The sequence below is a fragment of the Oncorhynchus gorbuscha genome, linkage group LG03, assembly GCF_021184085.1.
Source record: "Oncorhynchus gorbuscha isolate QuinsamMale2020 ecotype Even-year linkage group LG03, OgorEven_v1.0, whole genome shotgun sequence".
NCBI lineage: Eukaryota > Metazoa > Chordata > Actinopteri > Salmoniformes > Salmonidae > Oncorhynchus > Oncorhynchus gorbuscha.
Genome location: NC_060175.1, coordinates 52453690 through 52476938, shown reverse-complemented (window position 1 = coordinate 52476938; position 23249 = coordinate 52453690). Strand labels below are relative to the sequence as shown.

The 23249-nt window shown below is 41.9% G+C and overlaps 1 protein-coding gene across 5 annotated transcripts in view; it reads left to right on the top strand.

The window, feature by feature from the left end:
• Positions 1 to 12178, top strand: part of si:dkey-264d12.5 (myosin-11) — a 32814-nt gene extending 20636 nt beyond the window's left edge. For 4 of the 5 annotated variants that reach the window (XM_046342907.1, XM_046342908.1, XM_046342904.1 and 1 more), the window contains 6 exons: positions 845 to 957; positions 1082 to 1223; positions 8615 to 8751; positions 9070 to 9202; positions 11356 to 11417; positions 11562 to 12178. In XM_046342907.1, coding sequence (XP_046198863.1) covers positions 845 to 957; positions 1082 to 1223; positions 8615 to 8751; positions 9070 to 9202; positions 11356 to 11417; positions 11562 to 11793 — 819 coding nt within the window. In that variant the 3' untranslated portion in view covers positions 11794 to 12178. The remainder of the gene's footprint in view (positions 1 to 844; positions 958 to 1081; positions 1224 to 8614; positions 8752 to 9069; positions 9203 to 11355; positions 11418 to 11561) is intronic. The other variant, XM_046342905.1, reaches the window with a different exon arrangement.
• The last annotated feature ends 11071 nt before the right edge of the window (positions 12179 to 23249 follow it).

Below are 23249 nucleotides of genomic sequence, written 5' to 3'. Positions count from 1 at the left end.
TTAAAAATCCTACAATGTGATTTTCTGGATTTTTTTCCTCATTTATCTGTCATAGTTGAAGTGTACCTATGATGAGAATTACAGGCCTCTCTCATATTTTTAAGTGGGAAAACTTGCACAATTGGTGGCTGACTAAATACTTTTTGCCCCACTGTATATTGTTTTAAACTAATATAATTGCTGAGCGGAAGACATTTTGTTAATAGTAATAAAAAATGTTTTCCAAAAAGGTAGAGGTCAAAATTATTGACAACCTTGAAGATTCTTAAAAATAAAGTAGTCAAAAGTTTTTGATTTGCGCCCATATTCCTAGCACACAATGACTACATCAAGCTTGTGACTCTACAAACTTGTTGAACGCATTTGCAGTTGGTTTCAGATAATTTTGTGCCCAAACAAAATGTATGGTAAATAATGTATCATTTTGGAGTCACTTTTATTCTAAATAAGAATATGCCTCTAAACACTTCTACATTGTGGATGCTACCATGATTACGAATAATAATGAGTGAGAAAGTTATAGCGGGTCAAATGTCATACCCCCAAGACATGCTAACCTCCCCTGTTATTATTCATGGTAAGAGGCTCTCATATAAAACTAGCAAAATAGTATTAGTATAAAATAAAATAATTTTTACAACACAGTTCAGAATTTGAGTTATTTATTTTATACCGTCATTATTGTTCATCTTTATCATGCGTGTCAATAATTTCAGACCCCACTGTATTTGTGTTTCAGTCAGAAATGTATGGTATTGGAACAAATGTAAACTGAGACCCTCCTCTAGCCTATGTAGATGTTGATCATGTCTTTCTGTCTGCCTGCCTGTCTGACTGACCACAGATTCCTGCTGATTATGTAAAGCTGAAGGAATGCCTGGAGGCCAGGCAGGAGGATTGTGAGAAACTAACAGAGGAGCTCATGGAAGTTCTCACGTGCCTGGATTTACAGAAAAGGTAAAGATCCTAGAGAACATTCTCAAAGCAAAACCAGAGACTTAGCCTAGCTACTGTAGTCACACTTTCACTCTCTTCTGGTGCTCAACAACGCTGTGTGGTTTGGTTTCCTCTGCTCCCACAGCAAGAACGCCGAGAAGCGATCTCAGCACAAAGCCAAAATGCGGCGAGCCAAACAGATTTATTTGAAGGAGACAGGATGTCGTGATGAGAGGATTCAAAGCCTTGAGAGAGACCTGGCTCTCGCCTTAACATCATCAGCCAGGGTAAGAGGTCAGACCCACCAGCCAGCTTGTTAGCCTGCACAATAGGGGTCCGCTCCCTTGCCTGGCACAACAATAGGTACCACAATAGGTATCACCTGCTGTGTGCCTGACAACTTTGAGAGCACAATCAGAGAGCACAAACATCTGCGAGACAACAAGAAGGAGAAAAGAGGGCACTTTTCCTGCACAGGCACTTTCATGTTCAAAACAGTTAACTAAAATAATAATTTTGACAATTTTGTTTTTGCTGATGCAAGTCTTGCATCGAGCTAAGGGAGTTTTGCGCTTGAAGGATAAACAGTATTTTGCTTAAGTTTGAGAATATATATATATATATATTTTTACATTCAAATACAATTACAAATTTAGTGCATAACATTGTACATAACATGCATACTTACAAACAGTATCAAAAGGTACCGTAACAATATAAGAATATCAAAACTCCTAAAAAGAAAAGTGCTGTTCTGCAGAACCTGACCAGTATTATTGGCCTATATTCAAGATTAACATGCCTCTAACAATCTCCAAAAACAATACAAACAATTCTATAAATAAAAATATATACATATGCCAAAATGCACTGGATAAACCTCAGTGTATATAAAATATCTACAAAGGCTTAATTTACATTCCAATTGTACCTATGTAATACAATTATATATTGGTTATAAAAGCATTTACAATGACGGGTAAATCCCTTTCCATCTCTGTTTGACTGATGCAATGCCCCCCTTATCTATTTCGAATTGTATTCTTTTCCAAACTTCCTGTTTTATCAATTGAACCAATCGCATCGGTGACCACTTGTGGTGCAGTTAATGACACCCTCATCTGGCCTCCCAAAGTTTGGTCTCGATAAGGGACACCAGAGTCACTAATGCTAATAATTGCACCCTTTCCACATTTGTTTTATTTCAAGTTTGGCAACCCCTTCATAATCAATGTTTTTTAAAATCTCTAAACAATGTTGACTTTTTCCCCACACTAATTGAGCAAAAGAACATTCCCATAAAACATGGGGAATTGTTTCAATTGCGAAACAATTGTCCCTGGGACAGAATTTATTCAGAGTCAAATTATGATCGTGTAAAGTTGAACGGACCGGAAGACGTCTGTGTAAAACAAGCTAATTAAAATCTTTCAGTCTGTTATCTAACCCTTTTAATTGTGTCCGTAGCCAGGTGGAAGGCGATATTGGTAATCTGTCTCTAGGACGACAATTTTCTATTCATTTTGCGTATAGCAATCTGTGGTTGATGACATTTTCTTTTACTTTGCAGACAGGGGTTTTCCTTGCCCATTCCACTATTTTCTTAAAATGTAACAGGATAATTTCAGCTTTTGGCTTACTATTATCCCACTCCACCATGAACCTTAACGGTACAGACAGCCAGAATTTGATTCAAATGTGACATTTGTGTACAGAAGACGACAAAAGACAACAAAGGTTTGAGTAGAACAACGCATGTAGCTTGAGAGGAATATGAGGGAAATCCCTTCCACCAGCCTCTACAGACTGGTACATCCGATTTCCCCCCCCCCCCCAAAAGAAATTAAACGGTACCCGTTTGAAAGTTGTTCTTAGGGACACCGGCATGGGAAACACATAGGCAAGGTGAAGTAATGAAGGCAGAATGTCCGCCTTCAGCACTAGCACCTTCCCACTAAAAGATAGTCGCCTTACTTTCCACAGTCCCAATCTTTTATTCATTGATAATAGTTTTTCTTTCCAATTAAACATGTCGTCTTTCATTTCCAAAAGATATACCGAGCACTACCATTGGTCCTGTGCACACAGTCAAACCACATAACTGATCCGTTCTCCATTTCCACTGTCCCAAATATTTTATTTCTGTTTTATTCTTGTTTATCTTCGACCCAGACGCAACAGAGAATTCATCAATGACTTTGATAGACTCTTTCAAGCTCAGGTCGTCTTGTAAATATAAAACTGTGTCGTCCGCATATTGCGATATTTTTAGCATATCCCCTCCAGGTAAAATGATGCCTTTGATGTTATAATTTTTCCTAATTGCGCATGCGAAAGGTTCAATATATAAAACATACAATAGAGCAGATAGAGGGTCACCCTGTCTGACACCTCGTAATTGCTTGATAACATTTCCAATATTCACATTAATATTTACCCTGCTACCCACATTACTATACAGAATTTTTACCCATTTCATAAAATTATTTCCAAAACCAAATTTTTCCATAATTCTAAACAAAAACTCATGGTTTACCATGTCAAGGGCTTTTTCCTGGTCCAAATTCACAGTAATAGCTGGCAGGTGCCTTTCCTCTAAATAGGCTTGAACGTCTCTGTGCAATTGTAAATTCCAGGTTAATCTTCTCCCCACCACACCACATGTTTGGTCTAAACCAACAACATATGCCATGGCAGAAGATAGGCGATTAGTTACGGCTTTGCTTAATAATTTATAGTCACACATTTGAGAATATACAGTAATTAGCTAAGCCAATCGCACTTCATAAAACAAATGGGAAAGCTTTCTCCATGCTAGCTATCTAGCCTCTGTAGGTAGTAACCAATGGGGTTTATATACATCATTGGTCATAACAAATCAGAGTGAATTTGGGCTGCATTGATTATTCATTAAAATCAACTTTAATTAGAATTAAATTTGAATTTTCATCATAGAGTACTCGTCAAGATTGAATGTTAGCTCATTTTGCATCCTCATAGTGATTGGCTCTCTTGTTGTATTTTTGATCTCGTCTCCCTCGCTCTTTCTGTGCTCTGCACCTTCCCCCCACAACACATACAAACCAAGCCCTACCCGCTGCCACTCACAACAAGCAGTTCCAACTCTTGTGTGAATGCTAATTATGCTAACGCTTGCATCCGAGTGCTTATATTACGTGAGGAAAAACAAAAACTTTTTTATTGATTCAAATAAGTGGGCGAGGCTACATAAAGTGGATAAGCAACTCGTTCTCATTCTGAGCTCCAAGCTGACTTGCCCAGTTACATAAAGGTAAATAAAATAAAATGCTCAAAGCCTGTTGGGCAATGGGCAGGAGTTCAAGCAGTTCATTCTAGCTAGATATTCCAGCTAAACCTGATGTGATTCGTGTGCACGAAACATGGCTCAAACTGACTGTGAAGTTTTATCATACAGTATCAACCACTACGTGGTTCGTAGGGACAGAGATGTAGGGGGAGGACACGCTCTTGGGGGGAAATCTCCAAGTGATGGAAAATCTGATAGAAATGAAAGATCTAGGCTGCGTTTCAAACTCAAAGGTCGACAGCCCTTAACCCTTAACCCTCATCCATATGCTCTTGGGGGAATCCCCGCGGCCATATTTGTCATCGGTCCAAATGATTAGCCAAGCAAGGGAAGTTTGCAACGTAAGCCCTCATTTTTAATGGAGTTTGCGAGTATACAGTTATGTTCACTTCGGGGCCTGAAACGCCCCATAATTCAATTCGCGATGATTGTACAGAGAACATCAATGTCAATATGGAGTCAACATATTGAACATTTTACTTACTAGGTAAGTAAAAACGAATGTAAATAGTTAGAAATTGTGCTACTAATGCACAAACATGTCTCTTAAAAGTAATTATGTTTTTTGTTTGGTTTGCTTTTGGGAATTGTGGAAATAAAACATTGTCCTTATTCACAAGTAGCTAGGCAGGCTAACGTTATTTAGCTAATTAATTTGATTGCTATCATACAGTAGGCATATATTAATTATTATATAGTTAATATAAGTTGACATGTAATCATAACTGACTGTAGCGCATATAAAGCACCCACACGCTACTTGGTAGCTGAAAACACAATCATCGCGGGATGAGCCAGTGACGAATTTCCAGGCAAGGGCGGTCCGTTTAAAAAAAGAATTCCTTCCTTCCTCACCCCTTGCCCTGCAAGTGTATACTCATCAGACATCATGATACGTATTCTGAAGTGTCCACTTAATTTGAGGGCTGAGGGTATAGGGTGTGTCTTTTAAGTGTTTGGAATGCAGCCCTGGTGTGCCTGAATGATGGCCGAGGGACCAGGCTTGATGAAGCCATAGGGACAGAATATGCCTTGGACCTCACTCTGGTATCTAATGTAATGGCAGGAATCTGTGAGTGGGAGGTATGGGAGGAGTCGACAGTAGGGAGTGATCATTACCTCATAGTATTCACAGTAGGGAGGAGGAGGTGTCAGTGGATGGAGTAGGCAGGTGGGGGATTGGAAGGGCAAAGTGGGATCAGTTTAAAGAGCTGAGTTTAATACCTCTGGTTGTTTCAGCAAGGCTACTTAAAAATCAAGAATCTTGTGTGTGTGTATATAACAAACATGAGAATTTGTTAATGCAGAAAATAACGTAGACAACACTACTGCCAGAGGTGAGTGAGTGAGGTGATGGCTCGGGTGGATATGAGATGGGATGTGGATAGTATGAATGACTGGGTGAGAACAGTGTTAGGGGGGGCAGCTACTGAGGTTATACCTAAGAGTTCAGGGAGGCGGAAAACAGTCCCATGGTGGACGGAGGAGTGTGGGACAATGGTGAGGAGTCGGAACAGGGCATTTAGAGTACTAAAAAGGACGCACAACTTCCATCGGATTCAGTATAAGCAGGCTCAGGCCCTGGTGAAGAGAACTATCCGTCAGGCAAAGAGGTTATGTTGGCGTCGGTTCTGTGACACCATTGGAAGGACGACACCCATGGGAGAAGTATGGGGGATGAGTGGGGTCAGAAGGGAGTGGGATTATCCAGTGTTGACGACTGGCAGTAACAGATGAGAAGGTAGAGATGATGGCCAAAGCATTTGTCCAAGTGCATAGCTCAGCATATTTGTCAGAGGAGTGGCGGAGGGGGAGAGAGAGAACGTGAGAGGAGGATCTTGGAGGGCTGGATGGGAGGGAGGATATAAATAATGCGTTGAATGCACCATTTACCATGGTAGAGGTGAACAGGGCAATGGGTAAGGCTGGGTTAACTTCACCTGGGGAAGATGAGGTGTGCTACGTTATGTTGACCCAGCTTAGTGATGACGCCCTGAATAAGGTGTTGGTGTTGTACAACAGAGTGTGGGAGGAGGGGAAACTACCAGGCAGTTAGGAGGCAGTAGTGGTACCAATCCGGAAGCCAGGTAAGGACCCAATGAGATCAACAAGTTACCAGCCAATAGCTTTAACATCACATGTATGTAAGATTGTGGAATATCGCCACATCAGAGTGGGTTCAGGAAGGGTAGGAGAACTATGGACCCAGTGCTCTGCTTAGAAGCAGAGGTCAGGAAGACTCAGGTGAACAAGGATACTTGTAGCTGTCTTTTTTGATGTGGAGAAGGTGTATGATATGATGTGGAGAATGTGTATGATATGATGTGGAAGGAGGGGTCGTTAATCAACCTTGATATTATGGCGGTAGGTGGAAGAACGTACAACTGGCTAAAGGATTTCCTGTTTGGAAGGTCTATCCAGGTGAGGGTGGGGAAGTCCCTATCAGGCAGCTACCTGGTGGATAACGGTACACCGCAGGGGAGCGTGATTAGTCCTCTGTTGTTCTCAATCATGATCAATTATGTTTACTCTCAGGTATAGCCGGATATTGGGAGGTTGTTATTTGCAGATGATGGGGCCTTATGGAAGAGGGAAAGGAATGTGCCTTACATAATCAGGAAGATACAGGAAGCAATTGATGAGGTAGTGTGGTGGGCATTAATGTGGGGGTTCAGGTTCTCTGTAGAAAACTGTGTTCTTTACCAGGAGGATGATGGGAGATGAGGTATGCTTGAGGTTATATGGGAGAAACTTGAAAAGGGTGGAGCCCTCAGGTTCCTTGAGGTATACTTTGACACTAGACTGACCTGGGCAGAACACATTGAGAGAGTGGTGGGAAAGTGTAAGAAGGTGCTAAATGTGATGCGCTGTCTGACGGGGAAGGAGTGGGAGGGCTGGGCGTTCCTCATTGAGGACCATGTATGTTGCATTGATCCGATCTGTCGTAGACTATGGCAGTATAGCATCTGGTTCAGCAGCCTGGACCTCATTGGAAAGGCTAGATGTCATACAGGGGCAAGGACTCAGGATATGTAGTGGTGTCTTTCGGACATCTCCAGTGGCTGCACTACAGGTGGAGATGGGGGACATGCCATTTCAGATTAGGAGACAGCAGCTGGCACTGAATTATTGGATCAACCTACAGGGACAAGGGATGTCTCATCATGTGAAATTGATTTCATTGGCTAACTGGGCTATCTGCATTGTGTTACACCCACCAACCCCTCTTTTACGCTACTGCTACTCTCTGTTCATCGTATATGCATAGTCACTTTAACCATATCTACATGTACATACTACCTCAATCAGCCTGACTAACCGGTGTCTGTATGTATTGGTTAGAGGCTATAAGTAAGCATTTCACTGTACGGTTGTATTCACCTGTCTGGAAACTGTGTATCAGGATTTTGTGGTTATTTACACAATGGTTCAAAAGATACAAGGACAGGACCTACTGGGTCAAGATTTGTAGTGCAGGAACATGAGGGGGCAGTCAGGAAACGTATTACAGATCATCTGGCTGTATATACGGCAGAGCTGATGGCCATTCTGTTGGCCTTGCAGAGGGTAAAGGATGTAGTTACGTGCTCTAATTCATGTGCAGTGTTGATGAGTCTCCAGTCCTTTAGGTCCCGTAGCAGACCAGACCTGCTGTATGAGGTGCTACAAACCCATGGCAGGATTAGACAGATGGGCATACAGACAAGTTTTACTTGGGTCCCAGCCCATGTGGGGTGGAGGGGAACGAGGCAGCTGATATACTGGCTAAACAAGCACTTAGTAGTGAGGATGTTGTAGTTTCAATGATCGAGGCAGAAGCAAAAAGCCTGATATGGACAGTGATGGTGCAGAGATAGCAGGAGCAGTGGAATAGAGATACTAAGAGCAGGCATTTATTTTAAGTACAGAGGAAAGTTGGGGAGGACGGCAGGAAGGGACATAAGAGAGGAGGCCATTTTTTACAAGATTAAGGGTGGGACACAGTTGTGGCTATCTAGTTAAAGTATGAGCCAGGACGTTATACAAATTCTAGCTAGCTAGCAACATTAGCTCAGCAGAGTTAGTTTTAGCTATCTAACAGAACATGGACATACCAATGGGAACAAAGCAAGCAACGCTACAACCCATTCTGGCCTGGAGTATTTTAACCAGGCTGACGGCCGATGTACTGTGCTATTTGAACACACAAAAATGACTGCCGACATGCTGGGCAGAGGTACCACGGCCAACAGTCTTGGTGGTCTGTCCAAGCCCTAAATCTGCTGCTCCCTCATGTCACACACTCTGGACAATGCCAATTGATGCCATGCATGCAAAACAGAACTCAGGAACTTTCTCTGTTTTCTCTAGGAGAAAGAGATGATAGTGAACATGAATGAGGAAAATGGGAAACTGCTGGCAGAGAAGAGGGATCTGCTCGGAAAACTGAATGATGTGGAGGAGAAAACAAACAAGAGTGTGCTTGCTGCCACTACCACTCAATGCAGGTATTCAGAACACCCCTCCCCCCACTAACACCACTCAATACAGTACTGAACCCCAGCAATGGTACTAAACACAGGTACTACTAATCACTTCCGATTTAGCACAGTAATGAGAGTACAGCTCCACCATTTAGCACAGTAATGAGAGTACAGCTCCACCATTTAGCACAGTAATGAGAGTACAGCTCCACCATTTAGCACAGTAATGAGAGTACAGCTCCACCATTTAGCACAGCTACTGAACCTCCTGTCGTGTTGTTAAGTGTTGGATGTCTCTGGGGAGTGTCTAAGTGTGCTGTTTCCTATCGTTTCATTCTCCAGTGTGGATTTCCTGGAGAAGGAAAGCGAGCACTTACAGGACACCATAGTGGAGATGTCCGGTCTGATTCCTAACGGAGCAGCATTGCAGCACGCACTAAAGAATCTCCATAAAGCACGCAGCGCTAATGTACAGGTACATTGAGTGGCATAGATTATATTTTTGTAAACTTTTTTTGTTTAACTAGGCAAGTCAGTTAATTTACAATGACGGCGTAGGAGCAGTGGGTTAACCGCCTTGTTCAGGGGCAGAATGACAGATTATTTTTACCTTGTCAGCTCGGGGATTTGATCTAGCAACCTTTCGGTTACTGGCCCGACGACGCTCTAACCACTAGGCTACCTGAAACCCAGAAATGTGAATTGTTGTTTAAGTTGTCAAAGTATCCAACTATTTAGATTTCCCAGAGTCTGTGTTCTTGGAAAGCCAGTCATAATTGGACTTCATACTTAGCGGCGTTAAAGTTGCAATCTGCAGTTCAAACAATAACAAAGTGGCCCACCCTGCCACTTATTTGGTAAAAAGCTCAGGGATGAGGCAGGAGAAATGTAACTACTCAAATTCATAGACAGAGCTATGGATGCAAGGTCTGGCCATACATTGTACATGTGGTTGTATTGCGTTTGAAATGATTAAATAAATCGACAACAAAAAAGCTACCAAAATTACATTTGAATTAACCATGTTTTCAGGTTACACATTCTTCATCAGAGGAGTAAAACAATATTGTTTTGGTGACTGATGGGGTCAGACAATGCAGCTAAGCTCATGAGGAAATAGAAGTTGTGTTCTTCAAGAATCAATAGGGCATATATCATGAATTTAAAATAATAAAAAAATGGATAGAGCAATAACAGATGCCCTTATAGGGGCAATGTAGCTGCTTGTTAAAGTGCAATTCCACCACTTTACAACGTCATATTCATTATCTCCAGCACGATACCAGTATCTACATACAGTGGAAGTCGGAAGTTTACATACACTTAGATTAGAGTCATTAAAACTCCTTTTTCAACCACTCCACAAATGTCTTGTTTACAAACTATAGTTTTGGCAAGTTGGTTAGGACATCTACTGTGTGCATGACACACATCACCAACAATTGTTTACAGGCAGATTATTTCACTTATAATTCACTGTATCACAATTCCAGTAGGTCAGAAGTTTATATACACTAAGTTTACTGTGCCCTTAAACAGCTTGGAAAATTCTAGAAAATGTCATGGCTTTAGAAGCTTCTGATAGGCTAATTGAGTCAATTGGAGGTGAACCTGCAGATGTATTTCAAGGCCTACCTTCAAACTCAGTGCCTCTTTGCTTGACATCATGGGAAAATCAAACAAAATCCGGCCAAGACCTCAGAAAAAAATGTTTGACCTCCACAAGTCTGGTTCATCCTTGGGAGCAATTTCCAAATGCCTGAAGGTGCCACGTTCATCTGTACAAACAATCGTACGCAAGTATAAACACCAACACTTGAACACTCCAGCCAGCTGGCCTGCGCATGCTCTGAGTACGCAGCTTCGGATGCCATCTGGACTGGCAGCCTTGCGAGGGTTAACATGCTTAAATGTGTTACTCATGTCGGCCACAAAGAGAGTCCACAGTTCTTGGTAGCGGGCTGCATCGGTGGGACGGTGTTATCCTCAAAGTGGGTGAAGGTGTTTCGAGAAGTTGAATAGCAGTTGGCCAATGTTTTACCAGCGCAAGTACGACATACAGTCAATGTGTTGGTTGAACTTCGGTACCGTTTTCCTCATATTTGCTTTGTTAAAAAGAGAAGAAAAGTCCTACAATTGCTTCTGAGAAATCACAGGGTAGGGTTAAAAGTAAGAAACTGTGATTTTCAAAACCTGCAATGAGTTTCTTGCAAAAGGGAGGTTATTTTCTTATTCCCCACGTCACTGTGAATTGCATAGAAATGCACCGTTTTCACACATGTAGACACGGGTATTGTGCTGGAGATAATGATAGAGGTTGGATCACGATGGGATCGCACTTTAAGGTAGTCAACAAACAACTCCAGGTGTGCGTTCAACATTCTCATGTTTCCACATGTTTTCATGAGCCTAGACTTACCCTGGATGCATTCTTGCTATATGGAATTTATTTGATGAGTCCCGAAACACAGCACTGCACAGAACAGAGAGAGTTTAACTGATTGTGTGTGTATGATGATGGTTAAAGTTGTAGCTCAGTGTGCAGGATATGGTTCAAAGTGAGGTTGACTTGGAAGTGGGATTTTGCCTAACCATAACATGCCACGTTTTCCTTCTTTAAAAAATCAGGAATCGAAGAAAATGTCTCATTTTGAGAGCATACTGCTAACGTCTAGCCTTCTGGAAACCAGGTAGAGAAACTTCACCGTTTTTTTCCAAACCGCCATTGTCATGAAAGGATACTGTGTTCACTTTAACAGAGCATCTTACATGCAATCTTTGTTGCACTTTCCTCAAAGTAAGACACTGTATTGAATGTTTTCTGTGGTCAACAGAGTTCTGCCTGGAGCATTTGACATGAGAAGCCATTTGGACAACATCTATAGGTGCAAGGCCAGTCACACAGAAGAAGCCACCTCTCCACGCTCTTCACTCACCTCTTCACGCTCTACCCTGACCACACAGCCTGTGGAGATGGGCTATCTGAACCTGACCTCATCCCCAGGGGTGTGGGACAGCAATCTGAACCTGACCCCCCCTCTGACCAGGGCTGACCACAACCTCTGACGCGCTGAGCTCGGACAGTGATGAGGTGTGAGGACAGACAGGCAGCTACAGCCAAACTTTTAAAAAAGAAGGGAATGCTGCAATGAATAATACCATACTAGTTGTTTTATTTTTAAATTACATATATTATATGCATTGTGGTTTAAGTCTATTTAAAGTTAATTTTGTGTCATGATATAACTTTTGATATTTTCACATTGTCAGTATTTAAAGGGGCAATCAGCAGTCGCTATGTCCACTTTTGAATGACATGTATCCATTGATTCTTCAAGAATATAACAAATGCCTCTTGAGCTCAGTTCAACTGTCATACAACTGCTTGTTTTACTCCCAATGTTTATAAACAAACACAAAACATGGTTAAAACTATAATTTTGATATCATGGATGGTCAATCCTTGTATTCATAGCTCTGTCTATAAATTTCAGAGAGGTCAGATTTCTCCAGCCCCATCGGTCAGCTTCTTACCAAAACGCGTGGGCAGTGTTATGTTTGTTCCTTATATAATGACAAACCGGGGCGTAGGTTTAACTACTTTTAATGAACGTATACTTCAGCTAGAAAACTCCATATTTATCCATGCAAGGCATTCTTCAACCCCCTGCCCCCCACATAGCCTGCTGGGTAACGTAGTCTAAATGTTATTAACACATAACAACACATCTTCCTTCCTTTACAAGGAAACTACTTTTCTATGTAACAACACGTGTCACATCACATTTGTTTACTCAACCTGCATAACAAGTCATTTTCAGTAACACATTTCTTTCCCCCAATTTAAAAAAAAATATATATATTTTTTTTAGCAATTCTCAATAAGCCTTTCAGGGCCTCTGACAGTCCTTTTTGGTCGTTCTGGTGAAGTGCTTCCTGAAACAGTTGTGGACAGCACTCATTGTCAGTCAGGGTGTTCTGACTGAATTGTCCATTGCTAAAGGCATTTGACGCTTCAGCAGTATCCTCCTGATGATCCTCAGTCCCTTGAATGAATGGCTGAAGCCTTAGATCCACTCTGTTTCGTCTCAGTTGTGATCCACACTCCGCTTGGATCTCATAGGATCGCGGTGCAACTTCTCTCTGCACACACCCTTGCTGCATCCAGATTCCTGTGGTGATGTCTCTGAGTCGTACCTGATCTCCAGGTTTCAGTTCAGGTAAGTGTCTTGCACTTTTGTCGTGTCGCTGTTTTTGTTTGTCTTTCTGTTGTTCCTTCACGAGTTTGACTTTGTGAGGACCTCTGGGTGTTAGCAAGTCCTCATGGATGGGTAGGTTGGTTCTGACAGGACGTCCCATCAACATTTGTGCTGGTGAAAGTCTGTTCTGCAGCGGTGCGCTGCGGTAGATAATCAGATTTTTTAGGAATTCCTCCTTTCCATAGTGTGCCTTTTTCAACAGACCTTTAAAAATGTTGACTGAACTCTCTGCTAAGCCGTTGGACCTTGGGAAGTTGGGGCTGGAGGTGTTGTGTCGGAATCCCCAGTCGTCAGTGAATGAGCGGAATTCTGAACTTGAGAACTGCGGGCCATTGTCCGAGTACAGTTCAGACGCGGCCCCATGTCTTGCAAAGACTGACTTCAGGTAGGTGATTACAGCTTTGCTGGAGGTAAGGTCAGAAAGGTCAACACCAACTTTGTAGTAGGGTCTGTTGGGTACTGGATGAGGCATTAGCGGCTCTGCTTGCAGCTTTGGCCTGTAGGTGAAACACAGTTCACACGAAGCAGTGGTCTGGCTGATTTCCTGGTTCATTCTTGGCCAGTACATTACTTCTGGTGCTCATAGTTTGCATTTTTCCTCACCCAAGTGGCCCTTGTGTATTTTCTGTAGCATTTCTTTGCGTAGTGTCATGGGAATGACAATCTTGTTGCCTTTGAACACTGTCATCCACAACGGTGAGCTCTGCTCTGCACATCCAGTAATCCTGTATTCTCCTTGGACAGTTCTTTTTCTGTGCGGGCCATCCTATCAGTGTTGTTTCTTTCAACTCTGTCATTGTTTGGTCAGCTGTGGTCTCTCTTTTGATCTGCTCCATTCTCTCAGAAGACACAGGAAGTGATGCTACCATCATGTCAACGTAGGCCTGAGTTTTTCTGTGTAACGAAGCTCTCCTTGTCTACTACTCAAGAAAGAGAGAAAAACTTGTATCTCTCAAAGGTGATGTTCTGGCTTGGTACAAAGTACTCCTCTAATGTATCAATTAGCACAATGTTAAGTTTTCCATGTCTTGCTGAAAGCGATTGTAAATGACCAATGCATCCTCTCCAATAACATGCAGAAAAATGGAAGCTTTCAATTTGTCATCATCTCCCCCTGCACCACTTGCCGCTAGGTAGATATTGAATCTCTGCTTGAAACGTTTGGAAAATTGTCAGCTAGATAGCCTGTTAACTGCATAGGAGTAGGAGGACTAAGCCTATCCATGATGGAGAACAGGAACAGTGTCAATTTCTCTTACTTCAGTATGTTGCTCATCAACTTGCTCGTCAACAGATTCCAATGCAGCCTCGCTCTCGCTGCTGCGGCTCGTTGCCCTCGTTCTTGCAAGCTGGCATCTTCAACTACTCGCGTCACTTGACTTGTGGTAGAATGTTACATTTTCATTGCGGAAATTTGCAGAGTTACTCCCCGCCCCCCGCATGGCCTGCTGGGTAAGGTAGTCTAAATGTTATTAACACATAGCAGCACGCTTAAAGCGCTTATTGGCGCTTTAAGTTTAAGTTTAAACCAAGGAGATGAACTAGTATTAGAACAATATTTAGACTTAGAAAACCAGCAATAACTTGTTTAAAATGGGTGTAAATACGAGAATCTGTCAAAGAATCGAGAACATCACTGTTTTCAATTCTGCCCACACGGGACAATTCTGCCCACACGGGACCGTTGCCTGGCTCTGCTGGCAGCACCCGCAGCACCCACATCGTCCCGAGCACAGCTGCACCTGTGCTGCAGTGCACGCTATCCAATCGTAGCAGCAGAACCAACCTACTGTCTGTCCCAAGAATTTTCAATCCCAATGATAACTAACACTTATTTAAGCTTTGACCAATCCCCGAGGTTTGTAAGACCCTGGGTTTAATAATAATTAGGCAGACTCAGCTTATGCAAAAGGTCCGTAAAGTTTACTCGAACGTTCTAAAGTCCATAATACAAATCACTCCCTCCCTACTTACGCACATACTTACACACAAACAGTTGGTAGCCTACGCACGTACATACACACGAACAGTAGGTGGGATGTATCCTTCCACATGGTTCTCACTACTGTTTATCACTACCAAGCTGGCAGTTCCAGTCCCCCGAGATTAGAGGACCTTGATGGGACTCCCTTTCCTGCCGTAAGTTTCTCAGAGTTCTAGCCAGGTCCGGTCATACACAGTTTAATTGTTCTCTGTATTTTCTTAGTCACACACACACTCATTTCTACTTGTCTCGACCAAACCTTATTAGACTGAAGTTTATCATTCTAATTCATTATACATGTTACAGAATCTAATAATTACTAATAGTTACGTTTGTCTAATTATTCATTATATATGTTACATAATGTCATAATTACATTTCAGGGTGGTATTCTTTAGTCATTACCTTTAAACATATACATTCCCTTATCACTGTCCACCCCATTTCTTTTCAGAAAGAACTACCAATCATCACCAATGTTATGTTGAAAGAACAAGATTTGTTGTTTATAAACGGTTTCTTACACCTGGTTTGGTTTGCACCAGACATACCATTTTCCTTGATGCACAATTGGCCTTGAGCCTTTTGTCTGTCACCCCACGGACCTCCCGGTCGTGGTCGGTTATGACAGTGCCTGGGCACGAACCCAGAGTCTCTGGTGGCACAGCTGGCGCTGCAGTACAGCGCCCTTCACCACTGCACCACCGGGGAGGCCCTTGCAAAATATTTTTTATCATGAAACAAACAAGAAATAAGACAAAACTGAACTTAAGCGTGCATATCTATTCACCCCCCAAGTCAATACTTTGTAGAGCCACCTTTTGCAGCAATTACAGCTGCAAGTCTCTTAGGGTATGTCTCTATATGCCTGGCACATCTAGCCACTGGCATTTCTGCCCATTTTTCAAGGCAAACTGCTCCAGCTCCTTCAATTTGGATGGGTTCCGCTGGTGTAGAGCAATCTTTGTCATACCACAAATTTTCCATTGGATTGAGGTTTGGGCTTTCACTAGGCCATTCCAATACATTTAAATGTGTCCCCTTAAACCACTCGAGTGTTGCTTTAGCAGTATGCTTAGGGTCATTGTCCTGCTGGAAGGTGAACCTCCGTCCCAGTCTCAAATCTCTGGAAGACTGAAACAGGTTTTTAGAATTTCCCTGTATTTGGCTCCATCCATCATTCCTTCAATTCTGACCAGTTTCCCAGTCTCTGCCAATAAAAAACATCCCTTCGGCATGATGCTGCCACCACCATGCCTCACTGTGGGGATGGTATTCTCGGGTGATGTGTTCTGTTTGCACCAGACATACCATTTTCCTTGATAGACAAAAAGCTCCATTTTAGTATCATCTGACCAGAGTGCCTTCTTCCATATGTTTGGGGAGTCTCCCACATGCCTTTTGGCGAACACCAAAAGTGTTTGCGAGATTTTTTCTTTAAGCAATGGCTTTTTTTTTCTGGCCACTCTTCCATAAAGCCCAGCTCTGTGGAGTGTACGGCTTAAAGTGGTCCTATGGACAGATACTCCAATGTCCGCTGTGGAGCTTTTGATCTCCTTCAGGGTTTTCTTTGGTCTCTTTGTTGCCTCTCTGATTAATTCCCTTCTTGCCTGGTCTGAGTTTTGGTGGGCGGCCCTCTCTTGGCAGGTTTGTTGTGGTGCCATATACTTTCCATTTTTTAATAATTTATTTAATGGTGCTCTGTGGGATGTTCAAAGTTTTGGATATTTTTCTATAACCCAACCCTGATCTGTACTTCTGCACAACTTCCTCCTTGACCTGTTTGGAGAGCTCCTTGGTCTTCATGGTGCTTCTTGCTTAGTGGTGTTACAGACTCTGGGGCTTTTCAGAACAGGTGTGTGTGTGTGTGTATATACACATACATACATACACCCATACACACTCCGACCATGTGACACTTAGATGGCACACGTGTGGCCATCTAACTAATTATGTGACTTTTGAAGGTAATTGGTTGCACCAGATCATATTTAGGGGCTTCACAGCAAAGGGGGATTTTTCAGTTCAATTCACCAATTTGGACTTTTTTGTATGTCCATTGCATGAAATCCAAATAAAAATTCATTTAAATGACCAGTTGTAATGCAAAAAAATAGGAAAAATGCCAAGGGGGATGAAAACTTTTGCAAGGCACTGTATATAGTCAAGATACCCCATGCAAGGGTCTGCGAAACACGTGACTCTATGTACTGTATATGTATGCGAAGGGAGACAACTGTGTGATAAAGTTGCCTCAGTCTGTCACAACGGAGTGAGGTCAACAAGAGCCAGAATGACAGGAAGTCCCTCCACACACTTCCTCTAACAGCAGCACAACGGTTCCCCCAATATGGGCAAGCAAGTGCATTCGACTGTCTGTCCCGATGGCATGTGGTCATACTGGTCTCACACACACACACACACACACACACACACACACACACACACACACACACACACACACACACACACACACACACACACACACACACACGAATCTTTCACCCAGAAACAGGCTCCAAACAGAACAATTGCGCTATCACTGGTATGCAGAATACCACGGATACCTGGATATGGATACCCGGATATGGTCATGCTACACACACACAGAACAGTTAGAACAGGCCTCTAATTCGCACACACACATTTCTATTATATGAGTTTAAAGAAACTAACTCAAGCCCAATGCCTAGGCTTAAAGATGGATAATTTAGTACAAAAGCATTAGTAAGGTTTAACAGAAAATGCCCTCACATTCCCCATTTTGAAGAAATGAAGTTTATTTGAAACCTTCAGTTAAACCCTTACAGCGTTAAAACAATCAAATTAAAATAAGAGCGATTTAAAAACCCTTCTGGTGCTCGGCCCTGCCGTACATGGTAAATAACCTCCCTTGGGAAACTGAGTTGAATCCCTTCCTGCCATCAGCACAGTCTTTTCTATATTAAATCATATTTAGGAAATTAACTGACTCTGGGACCACGTATTCCCTTTAAAACACCACCTACAGTTGCTCCTCTCAGGACTATGTATACAAACCAAATGGGCCATCAGATCAATTTGGGCCCCGTGCTCAGGGTTTGGATCAAAAATGTAATTTGGTAATGGATATAGATAAAATAGATTTGACTCTCAGGATCAGAGTTCACCCTCTCCATTCACCAGGGCATGCTGAGTATAGTGTCAACATCTTCAGTACACAACTTCTTCACCCATGTCACAATTAGCATAACATCAATCGAAACAACAAATCCATAATACATTAATTGCTTCACTCATATAGTGAACATACTCAAATCAATTGGTCAGTTTTCCCCCAAAAAATAGTTCAGTTACCAAATTATAATCAAAACCCAATTAATTATCCAACCAAAAATTTGAACGACTTTGCTTCAGTGATTCACATTGGTCTGAGTACTCAAAGTAAAAGGCAGAACGCACAAAACATACATTTATATTAACATACAGTATGATTATAGTATTCACTTTCTTATGATTATAACCACAGATCAGTATCCCAATGCACTCCAATGTATCCCCCCCCCCTTCAGGCACTCAATCTTCTGTCGTCTCTTCATAGTCTTCTTCAGATAGCTTCATAGTTCAAGTGGATGGCCCATGATAATGTCCCACCTCGGGCCGCCCCCACCTCTACCACCCATTCATTATATCTTGACAATTTGCCAACCAGCATACCAGCAACATGAGAGAAGTTAAGGAACGGATCTCTCTCCATGCTTACTCCACGTGGACTCCGGTCACACGCCTGAGAGAAAGCAGTTGAGAGCTTTGATTGGATGCTGTACACCGGTTGCTGGCTCTGACTCTGGTCTCTCGGTAAAAGGGTTGCGGACAGGGTCGTATTGAATGCCGTTGTCACTCTTCTTCAGCTGGTTTAGTGGGGGTTCACACTGTCCTCGCTTACAAAAGTATTAATGCATTTAGACACCGACCATAGTCACCCTCACAATAACCTCGAGAGAGAGGACAGAACAGTTTAGTTCAGTTCATTTCTGATTCAGGAAAACCAGACAAGCATCTTAATACAAATCTAAAACACGTCAATGAGAAAAACACATTCTGTTGAAACAATTTTCAAATTGGCTTATCCTCCACACTGTCAACTTCACCGCAGAGACACAGGATCGGGAAGTCAGACCTCTAACCCATCGGGAGAATCCCAACAATCCAGCAGAACTAATCTGGGGAGATTTGTATTGAAACAGAACAAGCAACACAACAATACACTCCTGCATATCACCATTCCCCCATTTTGACACAAGACTCACACTGTTAAAAAATAAAATAAAAAACACCACTACTGTTTAAAAATAAAACAATTTTCAAATGACAAAATCGAATTAGAATGACTACCCATAAAGATTTTTGATAATTTTTTATACCCATACAGTCATAGGAAAATATACTTAAGACAGCCTACCCTTATTCAAAGGCAACACCCTCTCCTTCTTCCTGTTGGTCCGAATCACAAATAAGGAGATGAACCACAAACTTAATGATCAGTATTACAAATCACCTTAAATGTATCATCCAAATGGCTTTCCAGTGAGGGTGATCAAACCACACTTGGGAAGTCAGGTCAGAGGTCAGACAAACCCTTCAAAGAAGTGTTTCTTACTATATTCGACTAATTAATCAAAAACAGTCTAACATTTCATACTGGAAACCTGGGATCCAAAATGTAAGTTTCCAGTACATTTCTTATCAAAAGAATGTACATGTGTTCAATTAAAACTCAGAAACACAAAAACGTTGAAATTCCATGTGTGTGCCCCTTTACGACAATGCCAGCTTGTGAAAACTCACGAACCCGACTGAACTAGTCCACTCAAGTCAAAACATGGTATTAACACCACTAACAAATATTCATAGCAAATGTGTTGTGAGTGGGTTTTTACATACATATGGCTAAAACAAAAAACATGGCCAGGCCAGTTCCCTTTACAAATCTATTCCAGAATAAGACAACATTAAAAAAAACAAATCTCACATGAGATTAAACACCCAAGGTTCTGAGTATTTTATTTATTTATTACCCTTTAGACTCCATTGTCTTTAATTCTCGAGAGGATTGTCCAACCCCAAAAATCGGCTCCATTTCCTCCCATGTCAAATGATCCTGGTATCGTTACTGGACCAATGTCCAATTACATTGGTAATAGCTGTATCGCCCAATTCCGGTAATGTTATCATTTTAACCTGTTGCATTGATTTAGTCAAAATATAAACCTGTTTAACAAATCTAGAGCCTTCAACAAGTCTGTGCTGTCCTATCAGCGTAATAGTCAAAACATTTACTTGGATCTACTTTCATTTTAAGCACTGTTCCCCGGCAATGGAAATATATTATCGTTTGAGAATTCATTAACTTTGTGCTGAAATTCAGTGGTGTTAACTAAACCTATAAAACCCAGCAACAGTAATCAGAAACAATCAAGAGAACGTTTCCGATTCAACTATTCAGACCTCTGCTGCAAATGTCCCACTGCGTCCCTTACAGCCCCGTGAGCACGACTCGCTTTCACCAGCCGACTAAAACATGGCATTAGTAGTCTGTCCAAAAACCACCAATAACTTAATATGCCATTTAGCAGACGCTTTTATCCAAAGCGACTTACAGTCATGTGTGCATACATTCTACGTATGGGTGGTCCCGGGAATCGAACCCACTACACTGGCGTTACAAGCGCCATGCTCTACCAACTGAGCTACCTAATAACATATTTCCATTCAAATTATTAGAAGGTATTGTTTTCATTTCAGTCTACCCAAACAATATTAGTCTGTATTTTTAATACCAATCTCTGCTTCACACTTGTTAATTTTAAAGTTATGGACGTTTAATGAATATGTAAATGTACCAAATTAAAATGCATCCGTCAATTCATGAGGAAAAAAATACATTGATGGGAGCTAATAGTTCACAATAAGAGCCTCTTTCTGTCCACAACATCAATCCATTGCTGTTGTAGCCTTGTATGATCATGCAATAATGAATACCCATATTATATAATCATGGTCATGGATCTATCGCAATTGCCTATCCGCTATTATTAGAATTAATTAGATTTAGTAACTGTCCCTTCTGATTAGGCTACAGGTAATAAAACAAACACTTGCAATTTTTAACAAGCATATATTCAGTTCATATCCATATCATTAATATTTGATTCAGTGATTTTAATTACGACATCATTCCTAGTAGCCTATTCTATCAGGGGATTAAAGAGTCGTTCAATTTGAACTAAGCAAGCTGCAAAATCGTCAAGAGTTCATATCTTAAAACAAACACTGGCTGCTATAACTAAGAAAAAAATGGCAATAGTTGAAATTACAATCAGAAACAGTCAGTAACATAGACCCTATGCTATTGAAATGACAAATAAATCCCGCAAATAACCCAATTATAATGGTCTGTAGTGTTAGCATTTCCGGAAAATAGCCTTACAGTTCGTTAGTGTTTCTCCGCAGAGATTTTCACGTGCAAAGTGGATTTATTAGCAGTCAATGAGTCCATTGACTTAACACCAGACATTTCTGGGGGGGAATGGCCCTAGCCCTCACCCTCCAATCCAACAGGTCCCAGACGTGCTCAATGGGATTGAGATCCGGGCTCTTCGCTGGCCCTGGCAGAACACTGACATTCCTGTCTTGCAGGAAATCACGCACAGAACGAGCAGTATGGCTGGTGGCATTGTTATGCTGGACGGTCATGTCAGTATGAGCCTGCAGGAGGGGTACCACATGAGGGAGGAGGATGTCTTCCCTGTAACGCATAGCGTTGAGATTTCCTGCAATGACAAGCTCAGTCCAATGATGCTGTGACACACCGCCCCAGACCATGATGGACCTTCAACCTCCAAAATGAATCCCGCTCCAGAGTACAGGCCTCGGTGTAACGCTCATGCCTTAAACGATAAAAGCAAATCCGACCATCATTCCTGGTGAGACAAAATCGCGACTCGTAAGTGTAGGGCACTTTTTGCCAGTCCTGTCTGGTCCAGCGACAGTGCCCATAGGCAACATTGTTGCCAGTGATGTCTGGTGAGGACCTGCCTTACAACAGGCCTACAAGCCCTCCGTACAATCTTTCAGCCTATTGCGGACAGCCTGAGCACTGATGGAAGGATTGTGCATTCCTGGTGTAACTCGGGCATTTGTTGTTGCCATCCTGTACCTGTCCCACAGGTGTGATATTCTGACGTACTGATCCTGTGCAGGTGTTGTTACATATGGTCTGCCACTGCGAGGATGATCAGCTGTCCATCATGTCTACCTGTAGTGCTGATTTAGGCATCTCACAGTACAGACATTGCAATGTATTGCCCTGGCAACATCTGCAGTCCTCATGCCTCCTTGCAGCATGCCTAAGGAACGTTCACACAGATGAGTAGGGACCCTAGGTATCTTTCTTTTGGGGCTTTTCAGAGTCAGTAGAAAGGCCTTTTTAGTGTCGTAAGTTTTCATAACGGTGACCTTAATTGCCTACCGTCTATAAGCTGTTAGTGTCTTATTGTCTGTTCCACAGGTACATGTTCATTAATTGTTTATGGCTCATTGAACAAGCATGGGAAACGGTGTTTAAACCCTTTACATTTAATATTTTTACGAATTATCTTTGAAAGACAGGATCCTGATAAATTGACTTTTTTGTTGTTGCTGAGTATATAACTTAAATCTAAAAAGATACTCACAATAACTTCTTGAGTATAGGGGGCAGAATTTGTTTTTGGCTAAAAACCGTACCCATTTGAAACGGCCTATTTCTCAGGCCCAGAAACTAGAATATGCATATAATTGCCAGAGTAGGATAGAAAACACTCTAACGTTTCCAAAACTGTCAAAATTGTGTCTGTGAGTATAACAGAACTGATATTGCAGGCGAAAACCTGAGGAAAATCCAACAAGGAAGTTCTGTTTTTCCTGAAAGCTCTCTGTTCCATGGGATGCCTCCCCTCCATTTAATGGGATATCAACCAGATTCCTTTTCCTATGGCTTCCTCAAGGTGTCAACAGTCTTTAGACATAGTTTCAGGCTTTTATTTTGAAAAATTAGCAAGAAATATCACATCATGTCAGTGGATAGCTGGGTGTTCGCAGAGTTTTCCTTGCGCAACAGAGTGGGGCGGCCATGGTTCTCTCCCTCTCCTATTGAAAAAGCTACAGTCCCGGTTGATATATTATCGATTATATATTTTTAAAACAACCTGGGGATTATGTTTGTTAAGACATCTCTCTCAGCAGACATGTGGCCAGTA